Source organism: Semicossyphus pulcher, unplaced genomic scaffold (genome assembly GCF_022749685.1).
Source record: "Semicossyphus pulcher isolate SPU_LCO1_2020_fin unplaced genomic scaffold, fSemPul1.0.p SCAF_1, whole genome shotgun sequence".
Lineage (NCBI taxonomy): Eukaryota > Metazoa > Chordata > Actinopteri > Labriformes > Labridae > Semicossyphus > Semicossyphus pulcher.
Window position 1 is genome coordinate 17,341,807 of NW_027211603.1, and position 13,428 is coordinate 17,355,234.

At 40.2% G+C, this 13,428-nt stretch overlaps 1 protein-coding gene across 1 annotated transcript; it reads left to right on the forward strand.

The window, feature by feature from the left end:
* The first annotated feature begins 1,535 nt into the window (after positions 1 to 1,535).
* sltm (SAFB-like, transcription modulator) lies at positions 1,536 to 11,428 on the forward strand. Its single transcript, XM_069657679.1, has 20 exons — positions 1,536 to 1,670; positions 2,734 to 2,818; positions 2,929 to 2,984; positions 3,388 to 3,415; positions 4,705 to 5,527; positions 6,115 to 6,158; positions 6,273 to 6,385; positions 6,487 to 6,636; positions 6,727 to 6,839; positions 6,924 to 7,084; positions 7,184 to 7,284; positions 7,390 to 7,446; positions 7,535 to 7,674; positions 7,779 to 7,959; positions 8,125 to 8,249; positions 8,388 to 8,561; positions 9,117 to 9,428; positions 9,519 to 9,657; positions 10,528 to 10,682; positions 10,774 to 11,428. Exons 1-20 carry the CDS (start codon positions 1,536 to 1,538, stop codon positions 10,883 to 10,885), a joined length of 3,204 nt encoding a protein of 1,067 aa, XP_069513780.1. The 3' UTR covers positions 10,886 to 11,428.
* The last annotated feature ends 2,000 nt before the right edge of the window (positions 11,429 to 13,428 follow it).

The following is a 13,428-nucleotide window of genomic DNA, read 5'->3' on the forward strand; positions in this document are numbered from 1 at the left end:
AACAAAAAACACAGAAGTAGAATAAAGTAAAAAGCAGTAGTACTCGTACTGTCAGTGAAAAAAAAAAAGACTATAGGTTTTTTTTTTTAGTTTAGTCATGTTTATATCGAATATGTCAATAAAAACAAACAATTCTGCAATTTAAAATCACAGAGAAAGACATACAAAGTGAATAACAGATTAAAATAGCAAAAAAGAAGCAAAAAACAAAAACAAAACAGAAAGAAACTAAACATATCCGAAAAGGAGTGAGAAGAAGTAAAACTTATATACTCTCACCCCTCTTGTAATGACTTACATTAATTAATTAATTACATGTTGACTTCTGTGCTTATAGTACTACTCTTATAAAAATAAACTATTCAATTTTATATAAAAAGGAAAGAAAAAAAAACCGCATAGACATCCATATCATATATTTTACAAAATACTATCCATATAAGAAGAAGATAAGATGAGATATGACAAGCTTTATTGATCCCCTACAGGGAAAATTTACTTGTTACAGCAGCTCAGAAAAAAGGCAAATAAAATCAAGTACTCAAGTGATAAAAATAGAAAAAAAATGACAGGTGGCATAAAAGAATAAAAAATATGACGATATAAATAAAAACAGTAAAATAATAATAATAATAATAATAGTAATAATATATATATATGTGGTCCGGATTAGATATTATGGTTAAATGTCTCCTGGGGAAAAAAAATCACATAATTACTATACTTTCCGTACCCTACTAACATGGGTATTCAACAATGCAGAAATAATTGTATTATATTTATTTAATTTATGAGTAATACACACAGTTTAAATTATAATAAAGTACTTGTGTTTACAGAGAAACAACAAGATTAAGTTTACGTATGATATGTATACACCATGTAAGATTTAGGATGCCACAGTACTGAGTTTGGTGTGAATGTGGAATTTATTTGGGTTGCAGCTCATATATAGGTGTAATGGAATGAAACTTGATCTGTATGTCCAGCTGTTTCAGCCACAACAACAGAAAATCTTGGCTCAACCTTGTGACCAGAAAAACATACCAAGGACACCATATCCAAGAATTTGTTTTAAACCAAAAAATATTTCAGACAAAAGATGCCATGAGTTTACCAAAACTATGGGACTTAGATTTACAGTGTGCACTACAATCGTACTTTTCTGAATCTTGTACACACTGTAGATCAGAAGGGCTGTGTTACAGCTTTTTAGAAACGACACATTTGCTGTAGTCTATAAAGAAAGCTTCTCCTGCAAAGAAGTATATACACTTTCTGCCAAAACCACCACTAATGATGATTACATATTATAATGATTCCAAACATATGATATGAACATGTATCTTATGTATTTAATAATTGGCATTGGCATAGAAGGTTTTTTCTGGAATTTGTAACCGGACAACCATCATGTAGTGGCTTCCCCGCCACACTGGGTGGCGTTGTAGCTTTGAACGGCAACATTTACAGGCAACGAAGAAGAAGTTGAGTAAATGATCTGCGCGCGCACGTCTCAGTAATCTTGAGGTAAAATGGCGACGGGTGCCATTTCCACGGAGTCCAAGAAAATTTCAGAATTAAGAGTAGTTGATCTGAAATCCGAGCTCAAACGAAGAAATTTGGACACAACCGGTGTAAAGAGCGTCCTCGTTTCAAGACTGAGACAGGTAACTCATCAACTAAGCTAATTTGTACAGACTGGTTGACCTAGATTGGGAATGCTATGCAGAGTTGCTAATGCTAATGAGGCTAACATTAACCAATGGCTGTGGCAGATTTGCTGCTAGCCAGGCGAACCATTGGCTTAACAGTTTATATGACCAACGGCTCACTCGAGTGTTTTGATATGTAACCGCAACTTGACAACAGATGAGTCCTGTCGGAAAGATTTACCGACACTGCCAGTTGTAGTCGTCTCTGACCCGAAACGGCACGCGGACAGGGCTTTTGGAACCTTTGAAATAATAAATAAATGCACCACGCTGAACTACTGTGAATTGGACAATCACACGTTGCGCGTCATTGACTCCAGGTGCTAAAATTACGTGCACTTTAACTTTGTTGCAAATTTACATGTAGATGTGTAATTTAGTTGGGGGCGGGTCGATCCCCAAAGTATCGATACTAGTGTCATGAGGATCGAAACAATGGATCCATGTAATTTGATCCAGGACAAACGGACGCTCGATTTTTATTTATTTAGCGCTGCAGTATTTGTATATCCTCTGCTGATGTTTGCACGCGCTCAGTGATAACCTCTTTATTCAGCGACTTCATACAATGTTCTACCATTTATAATTGTCTGGTCCCTAAACCTTAAATATGCATATGATAATGTAATAAACAGATAATCTTAGAAAGAAATGCTTAGTGATTTAGATTGGGTAATAATTAGATAAATATAGCTATGAATGTTGTTCCATGTTAAAAACATCTCCTTGACTTTTAAACAGCAAAGATTTAAAAGTATAAGTCAAACATATTTATTATGAACAACTGCCCCTAAAGGTTTCTTAAATGGTATGCAGGTTAAAATGCATAATTAGTGAAAAATGGTATGCGACTTTAAGAATGTTTTATTTAAATTGACTATTAAATCCCACATTTAAGTTTATTTGACATTTAAAATCCGAAAATATTTATAATTTCTTAGGGTGGTCAAATATCATTTGGTGGTTATGTTGGGGGTTTAAAATGGGTTATCATCAAAAAACTATTTTTTTTTTTAAGGCTATTGAGGATGAAGATGGTGATCCAGAAAACATCCAAACGCAGTCTTCACCTGACACACCCCGAAAAGGTGGAAAAGCTAAAGGTAAAAGTTATTTTGATTGAAAAGATAAGATCAAGTGGCTCGGCAGGTCCATATATATTTCCCTTTTCTTGTTTGTTTGATTTTTTTGATTTATATTTTTTAACTTTCAGGAAAAAAAGTGGATTCAGATGCAGACACCCCAGGGGAGGAAGATGTGTTTTCCAAGGTGACTGTGACATACTTATCGTTTTTTAAATGTTCAATTAATTTAATTGAGCCCGATAGCCATGAGAGTTCATGAGAGCTGTTTCTATGGTTTATGTTAAAGCAAAACAAACGATGGATACAGACATCTGTCAATTCCAGAAATGGTTCAATTGTACGCAAAGAAAAAAGACAGACATATTTTACCATTTATCCCAAGTCTCAACATGCTTAGAAATTGTAATTTATAAACCTCTCAAACATGAAATACAGACAGACACTGGCCAACACATCTTGGCGTGTTGGAGACGATAATGACTTATTTCTCTGCATTTTTTTCTGTACTTATAGTTAACACTAGCTTTTGTTTCTGTGCCAATTTCATTGAAATATTTGTCAGCTAATTTGAGTGTTTTATTTTCTAGGAAACTGAAGACTATGAATCAGAAAAAGGTATGTATGCTGGCCCAATAATGCCCAATGCTAATATTAGGTTGTTTCTTTTTTACAGCAAACACTATGTGGAAAAAAAAACTCCTGGTAGAATGTATTATCTATAGCTATTAGTATTTCATGCTTCTGCTAGCCAGTGTGCTAAAAGGAGCACCAAGGACATGCTTAAGGAAGACATTTCTAAAGACATACTCAAGTTTTTTGTTATTGGTGCACACGTGAGTCATTGGACATGAGTGACCCTGACTGAGGTACTAACTTTCCTCTGACAACTCAAAATATTGCAAAGAGAAGTTCAGTTTGCTTCAGGGGATTTCTGTTGCTTCTGGCACTCATCGTCCCAAGTCCCCCAGGGACACGAAGAGTGAAAGTTCTCAAACCATCTGATAATTTATGTCCAATGTAAACTGGAGGAAGCAACAACTAACAGAGCTTGAAGATCATTGCGCTCTCCTGCTGACATTTAATTGACAACTTTGGTGGACAGACCAGGGACAAGAGCAATGAGTTGGTCTGGACAATTTATCACAGGCAAAGAGCATCTGGTTAAAGGTTTTGGCCTCTACTTGAGGCTTGGATTGTGGAAGCTCAAGGACAGCTGGTGTCCTCATGACTCTTTCTAAAGACGCAAAAGCCATGTGTTAGGAGTCAAGAACAAGACTAAGTACATTCATTACAGACATCCATCAAACCTGCAGACATTTCTGCCAGCTATCTGCAGCCCCAGCATGAATTGTATTGCGCAAAAGTCCGACATATGGCATTGCCTGGGACGAGCAAGGACAGACTGTTGTTACCAAGGGCGCACACTTTGCACAAAGTTGTGTACAGTTGACTGGATGCCTTACAGCAAGTTGGATTTCAAGATGAAGCATCATTTTCAGGGTGTTCTGAAATCTCCTGATAAGACGTTGATATTGAAGATTTCCTAAAACTCGGATGACGTTCCATGGACTGAGCAGCTGGGGAAATGCATGGACGAACAGATCACTTGTTCCTTCTCATTTGGACTTTGTCACAACATTCATATTCCTAGGAAGCACCCGGAGTTGCACGTCCAGTATAAGTAATGACTCAAGTATTTTAACATGTGTCAAGAAATGAAGAGCCCCGAATCATCCCCAATTTTCACTGAAGATTGTGTGTTTGTGTCTTCCTGTGGTGTCAACGCCCTTGATGACCATTAACACTACATGTGCTTTCTATTCTACTTTATAGGTCAAGTAACAATCGCCATGTCAATGTTAAAAGTTGTGTTTTGCCATGTTTATCCTCATTAAATCCCTCAGATGTAACTGATACAGATGATGGTACTCGTGAAAATTCAAAGCCTGCACCCTGTGAGGACAGCCTCTCTCAGCCTGAGGCTGAGGTCGTGGCTGAGGCCGAACCAGAGTCAGAAGCTGTGGCGGCTGAGGCTGATTCAGAGCCCGAACCAGAGGTGGATGCTGCTGAGGCCGAACCAGAGGTGGATGCTGCTGAGGCCGAGCCAGAGGTGGATGCTGCTGAGGCCGAGCCAGAGGTGGATGCTGCTGAGGCCGAGCCAGAGATGGATGCTGCTGAGGCCGAGCCAGAGATGGATGCTGCTGAGGCCGAGCCAGAGGGAGATGCAGACGCAGAGTCAGAGGGGGATGAGGATGCTGACCCAGAGATGGATGGGGATGCTGAACCTGAGGGGGAGGCTGAGCCAGAGGTGGACACCGAGCCAGAGATGGAGACCGAGCTGGCTGAGATGGATGCTGAAGCCATGAATTCCTCTAAAGATGCTGAGGACGATCACCTCTCTGTCTCCATCCAAAATGAAGATGCCCTCACCCTAGATGTTGATGGTGACGATCTCCTGGAAACAGGTAAACATGTGAAACTTCCAGATCCAGATGCCGAGAAGGGCACTGATGAGCCAGAGGCCTCTGCTGAGACGGGCCCCGATGATGACATAAAGATGGAAGAGAGCGAGGGCCACAAAGAGGGTAAGAGAGATGATGGATCCAGGGGCGAGCCCACGAAGAAAGACAGCAGAGAGGCCTTGAAGAAAGCTGATGCGGGAGACAAAGAAAAGGATTCTGGGAAGAAAGGCCCCTCCTCTACTGGGGCATCAGGTCAAGCAAAGAGGTTTGTCTTTCTATGTCAGTTCTTTGATACTACTACCAAGTCCAACTCACTAAGAACCAGCATTGTGGGTAGCCTCAAGATGTTTTTTGCCATAAGGGGAATGTTCACTGATGTACCTAATCCTGCCATTTACTGCTTTGGTTTGTTTTTCTGAAGTTGGTTAAATTGTGACATTAACCAGGAGCTGAGAAAACACCTCTTATTTTGTTACTTTGACCTTTCCAGCTGTTTTAAAGCCTGTCCAGTTTCTACACGAGGCGTTGTAAGAGAGCATTAGTACCCGTGATGGCAGTATTTTGTTTTTTTGTTCCTTTTTGGCCAAACGATTCGCTGTGAAGTTGAACAAACCTCAGAAGATTTCATTGGTCCAGGGAAAAAATTGGCTGACAACTTGACCCATCTCATCACTGGAAAAGCAATGAAGCCTTTGAGACATTGGTTCAGATCTGCGCCTTGCCCACAGGATTTTTTTGTCTGAAATTTATATGGTGTTTTTTAGTCCACTAGATGTTTACCTGACACTTAACCCCAGGGTTTTATTGACCTTCACTCATTTCCCGTCTGTTGTTGCAATATTTGCTTTGTAGCTCTTCAAGAGACAGAGATGGAAAAGCTGCAAAAGATGAAAAGGGTAAGATTTATGTATCCAAATGTTGTTAGGCAGCTTTTTCATTTTATTTGATCGCTGTATTTTAATTGTGTAGCCAACGGCTGTTAAATGTGATTTGTACAACACATTCATCAGGAGACGTCGGCACTAGCAGCAACAGCAGCTCTTCTCGTAACATATGGGTGAGCGGCCTGTCTTCAAACACCAAAGCAGCTGATCTCAAGAACCTGTTTGGAAAATACGGGAAGGTAAATGATGTGTATTTTTTTTAATCAGTTGTTTACTATTTTTAATAGCTGGAAATATCACAGTTCATTTAATGTGTGTCGAAAATTAAATGTTTTTCCAGGTTCTAAGCGCTAAGGTGGTTACAAACGCTCGCAGTCCTGGTTCTAAGTGTTACGGCCTGGTGACGATGTCTTCCAGTACAGAGGTGACGCGCTGCGTCACCCACCTTGACTGTACAGAGCTCCATGGACAGCAGATTTTTGTTGAAAGGGTAGGTTTGATTGGTCAATTGCTACCCTTTTAATTTAAGAGAAAACGTGAGCCTGTCTTATTTATATATCGCTGCTGCTGCTGTTTTCAGGCCAAAAACGATCCATTCAAAAAAGAAGGCGCAAAGAAGGAAGCAGAGGAGAAAGCAAGCTCCAGCAAATCAACTGATAAGCGCAGTTCCACAGGGATCAAGTTGACTAACAAGTGGGTGACAGAAAACATGGAAAAAGTAAATGCATTGCTGATGAAGCAACTTGAAAATTGAAACCTTCTTTTCCTCTTGTGTAGAGCACAGCCCTCTTACAAAAATGAAGACAAGAAATCGGATAAACTTTCAGAAAAGGACAAAGATTTATCCAAGAAACAGGAGGCCAGGGGCGGAAAATCAGATTCTGTGTCATCTAACTCTGGACCAGATTCTTCGAAGAAAGATGACAGAAAGCATGGACGTAGGTTTTTACTCTGTCTCTTCTCGAATTAAGAGAAACTCATTGGGTTTGAAAACAGAAGTCTGAACTATGTGTGTTTATCTGTTTGTCTTCCTGTAGGGCCGAAGAGCCCAGGGAAGATGGTGATGCAACATCATGCCAAAGGAGATTCTAATTTTGGCAAAATGAGACCTTTCAGAAGGGGAAGGTATTTTGACAAAGTAAGACCTTTTTGTTTGATTCCCCCCCCCCCCCTGTTAATTATCATTCTAATAACTGTTGAGTAGATGATGTTAAATACGATTGTATTTGTTCCTTTTTTTCAGCCCTTTGTCAACATGAATATTCAAAGGAGGCCAAAATGGTTGATTCCTCCAGAAGAGGTATAAAACTGTCAATACTATGGACTTCTTTAACATTTGCTTTTAACCTGATTTGCTTTCTTACATTAATTTCTGTTTTCACACCCAGTTTGAGATGATGAAAGAGAGACAGCGCCCTTTTATAAACAAAGGGGAAGACATCCTGCCTTTTGAGAAGATGAAGGAGCAGAGGATGCGTGAACGGATGGCTCGTGTAGAGCGTGTCCGTAGAGCTGTGGAGCTGCGCAGGTAGTTTTCCGCAGTTAACACACGGACATTAATTCGAATGAAAGTTATGATGCTTGTATGTTTTACTCTAAAGTTCTTAGCTTAGAGATGTGTTTTGTTTTTAGGCGTCGTGAAATTGCTGAACGCGAACGTCGGGAGCGCGAGCGTGACCGGCTTTTGCGAGAGCGTGAAGAACGGGAGAATCTGCTCCGGGAGCGCCAGAGGCTGGAGATGGAAAGACAAAAACTGGAAAGGGAGCGTTTGGAGAGGGAGAGACTGGAGAGAGAGAGAATCCGTATAGAGCAGGTACAATTTGCAAGAGCAAACGTAAACTCCTTTCCTTTATCGGATCTTCAGGCTTCTCTGAAAAACTCTCAGGGATTCATAATGATGTCAAAAAGTTGTAGTTAAGGGTTGAAAGTCTCTCAGAAATAAATGTTAATTAGTACATTTGAATATTTCCTCCTTCAGGAGCGGCGCAAAGAGGCAGAGCGCATGGCACGGGAACGTGAGGAGCTGCGGAGGCAGCAGGAGCAGCTCCGCTGTGAGCAAGAAAAGAGAAACAACCTGAAAAGGGGCCGTGAAGTGGAACACGGGTATATTAGCTATTTTTTAATTTTATTTTTGTCCTTCAGTATGAAGTGTAACAAATGTCAGAATCAGGGTTCAATGCATTTGGAACATTTTCTGATACTGGATAAGCTAACGAGGTACGTCTGTGTTTGATGTTTCAGTCGCAGGGACGAACCTTACTGGAATGGCAACAAGAAGATGCAGTCTGACTCTGACGTCCGTTTAAACCAAGGCTCTAATTTCAACCGGCAGCAAAACCGCTTTTCAAACTTCAATCCCAGAGAGAGGGGTCGCTTTCCTGAAGCTGCTGCAAATCAGCCCAACACATACGACAGGTACGAGTCTTTTAACTTTAAGTGTTGGGGTAATTAAACTTTTTATAGAAAACATTTTACGTTCATAAGACGACACCCACAATAACAAGTCACTGTGTGCTGTGAATAACACTTCTTAGTGACTGTTTTAGAAAAGTATTTCTGTCAACAAGTTCCAGAGCAAATAAATGTAGCAGGAATTCTGTTTGTGGAAAGACCGCTCCCTCCAAAAACACTATTCTCAGATGCAGGGGGATATGCACTAAAGAATACATACTTTGATGAATATAATATTCCACCTCTACCAATAGCTCTTTCAGTATCCCTGATCTTACACACTGGCCCGTTTTTATGATAATCTAGAGTTTTCTTAGTGGGTTGCAAAATTGGAGAAAAAGACAACCTGTGTTGACAAACGGGTCCAACCACTACGAAAGAACGATGCAGGGGTTTGTCACAACAGACAAAAGCCTGTGGGGGATGTAAAGTAAATATGCTCTGTGTTCTTGGTTTACAAGTTTGTTTTGCTGTTTTGTGACTTTTTTTTATGTGACTTATCCCACTGCTTCTTATTAGACGTAACCGGTTTGATGGTGAGCCAGAGGCCAAAAAGAGCCGCCCTGCTCCGCACAGAGAAGGCTCTGGCTTTGATCGTTTCCCAAAGAACTTTGAAACAGTCCGCAGAGCTGAGCCGCCTCCTCCTCCACGCACAGAGCTGCGGGACACTGACCGCAGGGAAAGAGATGAGAGACGGCTCGTGCCCATGCATGATCGCCCGATGGGAGCCAGAGCTACGATGCCTAGCATGTCGCATAACCGCTCGCCCAGGGACGGAGGGCACGGATGGAAGAATGATGGAGGGATAAACACCAACAAGGGAGATTTACGGTAAAATACTGCGGATTCTGAACAAGCAGCGTTGCCCCCCCCCCCAATAGGTGAATGCTAATATGTTGCTTTTAAATCTTTCTGGTGCAGAGGACCTATGCGCATGCGTGTAGAGCGACCAGGCAGAGATGGTCCAGGCCCTTCACTCAGAGGAGGCTCCTCCAGCGGGCGCGGAAGGAGCAGCTTTAACGATCGAGGTGGAGGAAGATCCCTGGTGATGAATGATCAGGTGGGCTTACCCTTTAAGTGCCTGAGTGCATTGAAAGGTACAATGTTGGGTTTCGCTGTCAGCATCCTGACACTCGGGGCTCCCACTCTGTAGGCGCTAGTGTGTAGCCTGCACTTGGCTAACTAGTGACATCACATCCACAAGACTGAATTTGGAGGGTCGGCATCACGTAGTTTATTGTTGACTAAAATCAACACCAATAGTTAATGTCATTCATGACACTAACTGAAGAAGTAATCTTGCAGAACGAAACTGAAGTTGTCCACTCAAATAGTATTTCTGTAGTGATAACGCAAGCTAGCAGCTAGCCAGCAGTCAGACGGTTAACTGTAACTTAGCTACTTTGCATGGATCAGGCACTGGTCGCTTCCTCCTGTTCTTTGCATAGAAAACAGTCCACAGGCTGTAATGGGCAACAGAGAAAGACGTACGGTCTCACTCTTCAAGATACAATCCATTCACACATTTGTAATAGATTGCAATTCATGTATGTACAGTAACTGTCTTTACATATGAGCAGTCATGGAAATTTTGTTGTAATAATAAAATGTCTTAAGGTTGTAGAGAATTGAGTTTAATCAGTTTATCAAACTTACAAACATTAAATTATTGCAGTCCTTTTTTTAAATTTAACTCATTTTGGGTTTTCAACTGTTTGACTAAATAAACACTTGGAAGACTTTGTAAAAACACATTAAATAAATGTTACTCCAGTCTTGCAGACCTTTTTTATTTCCATAGAAAATTAATAATACTTAAATATATCCAGAGTTTTTAGCAACAAAGCTTCAGATTTTAGAAGTCGTTTAAACATACTTCAAAAATTCATAGACTGGCTCCTGATTGAAAAAGTCTCTTGTGTCTCTGCAGCCGTTTAGCTCCGGCCGACAGGTGGTGGTGGAGCGTCACAGCAGGGACCAGGGGATGAGGAAGGAGTGGCACGGTGGGTCGAGCTCTCAGGGCGGGGGCTACCAGGATAATCGCAGGATGGGAGACAACCGGGGCAGCATGATGGCTCCTTCCAGGTATAACCAGTTTTCAAATGAATGACGACTGAACTGTATGACCGCTGATCTCTGCTGCCTTAGACTCTGACATGGGCTTTTCTTTCTGCAGTCATTCTTCGTCTGGACTGAACCGAATCGTACAGATCACTAATAACTCCATTCCCAGCGGTGGCAGCGTGGGTGGATTCAAGCCCTACAAAGGAACGCAGCGGCAGTACTAACTCTAACCAAACTGCCAATTTAAAGCACCTGAAAATTTGAAGACTTTTCTGAACTCTTTATTTTTAGAATATCAGCTCTTTTAGGTGGTACGCTATTTTATTTTGTATAGACCAGTGTTTACCTCAGTGTAGGGTTTTCCTGACAGTTCTGCTGTTACAATTAAACGACCTCCTGCACATGTTTACTTATCCATAGGAAGATATTGTACAGCCCTACGTCTTTGTAACAAGTTTTCAAGTGATGTTACCAATGTCTCCTCTAAATGAGTGTTGTATGTATATTTTCAATAGCCTAGTATCACACTCAGTTTTCCTGTGTAATAACTTTTATTTTGGTGTATTATATCGCTCATATAGTGCCGGGGATCATTCACGTAGTTGGATGTTTCTCTGAGAGGAAATGGATGACGTGTTTTGTTTGTCTTGGTGTGGATGACATGTTTTTCTAACGATTATTTGGACTTGCTATCAAACTGAACAAGCCTGCATTGTAGCAGAAAAACATAGATCATGAGTTGAATTGAAATAAATTTTGACTTTCAAGTCTTTTACTGCAGGAAATTCATTGCTATCAGAGTTCCTGAAATGACCATCAGATTATTTTTATATTTTCATCATTATTACAGTGATTTTGCAAATTTGACCAAACCTGCTAGTCAAATGACGGCTCTAATGACATTCTAATCATATGGGGACAAATGTGCATCATGTACCCATGTGACACAAGGAAAAACATTCTGAAATGCATTGTATGCAACATGAAACACTAAACGTTTCATAAGAAGACATTGTTTCTGCTGCGAGTAAGGCATCACCATAAACTTCCATATTGTTTGTCCTTTTACATTTGAACCAAAACACCCTATACTTCACTGCATTGGGACTGTTACACACTACAACACCTCTCAGACTGTGGATAAAGCTTGACTGGAAGACATAAAAATGAAAAGCAGAATGACTTTGAATAATACTGTTTGTCTTGTGGTAACTGAATTTACCACATGTATTTACTATTTGTAATAGAAAGAAAAAATTATGGTCTACCTATGAGGAAACACTCCCTGAAGGGGTTCCTCTGCGATAGCCTGCTCACTATACGTTATCCTGTGTATTTCGCGGCTACCTACTTAGGAAATCAATAATTTGACAATAAATAATTTGGAAATATATTTCCATTTAAAAATAGTCTGTTACACTCAGAGTGAGAGCTGCGTCCATAGCAACGGTTAACTCTGTAGCCTTCTTACGAGCTAATCTAGCTGTTTTTACTCACATGAAACGGAAACATTGCTGATGGTGTGAAGTAAGAGGTTTTCTGCCTCATCACTGTCAGTCTGTTGACATTATCTTTTACACTCATCCTCTTTATCCTGTATCCCGTGCTGTGTTCCCTTTAATGTTTTTTTGTCCTTTTTACTGTCATGCTTTCGCTCCACTGTTTTATTCTCTCTTCTTTTTTCCCCTCGGTAAACAAGCCAACATCAAATTTACCGGAGTTCTTTCGGCAGATTGATATGATTACAGTTAGCCCCGCAGACTCGGTCTGCAACGGTCTGTTCTTCACAGCAACGGTCTGTTATGGAGAAATTACAGAACTCAGAATGCCATAATTAACCAATCAGAATCAAGTATGTAACACAGCCGTGTAATAACGTCATTTAATGGTGCAAACAATCAATCAAACTACCAAAAAATAATGAGAACACATGAGTGAAGTCGCCTGCTTTGTCTGGTTAATATGAGTTTCTTCTTCAGTTCATAAGGGGAGCAGCCAGACTATGATGAGTTGTGGCAGTTACTTCGGGAGCCTTCTATCAGACCTTCACTGGCATATTAAAACATATTGCTATATCATCTGCAATGGAGTTAACTTACATATAATTACTGGATTAAAATAATACTACACATATGGATATAATAGCCCCAAAAGCCCCTTAATTGTCAAGAGATTGATTCGCTAGATCTACAGCCGTTGAAAGTCCACAAAAAACCTGTAAACCTTTTCCTTAACACTTGTTATCACGTTTAGGCCAACGATCGCAAGAGGACACCACCATGGCTATGAATGAGTGAGAAATGATATTGATTTAGTTTCATTAAAAACCCCCAAACTCAAAATATTTTCAAACCTTTATCCATCTATTTCTGGGTCACATATTGCTGTAGACTGTTTTCCTTGGACTGGAATCTGCTTTTATCTGTGGGACCCACAGCTTTAGAAACATTTCACAGATTTAATATTGTTCTCTTGTGATATTAAATGGTTTCGTTTTTTGGTCCCATACAAATAAATTCAACTTTATCTTGAAGGATTGTTTCTGTCACACTTGAATACATGAACCAAAATATTGTGCCGCATCTTGTTAAAGACTTTTCCCATTGAAATTGATTTTAAATAGATTTTCTCATGATCTAAATCATTCAAAGTGACGTTTATACTTGACACTTTTTTCGAAGAAGGATCTGATCAAACATTGAAAAGCAGATTGTCTTTAAATCGATTAGGACGCATTACAAACGACAACAAAGCAACTGTTGATCTT

Bases quoted from the DNA above. Each gene is read 5' to 3' on its own strand.
- sltm (XM_069657679.1), top strand. From the start codon at position 1,536: ATGGCGACGGGTGCCATTTCCACGGAGTCCAAGAAAATTTCAGAATTA. The intron at 8,562-9,116 runs GTACGAGTCTTT...GCTTCTTATTAG, and splicing joins CAGCCCAACACATACGACAG to ACGTAACCGGTTTGATGGTG. The intron at 10,683-10,773 runs GTATAACCAGTT...TTCTTTCTGCAG, and splicing joins AGCATGATGGCTCCTTCCAG to TCATTCTTCGTCTGGACTGA.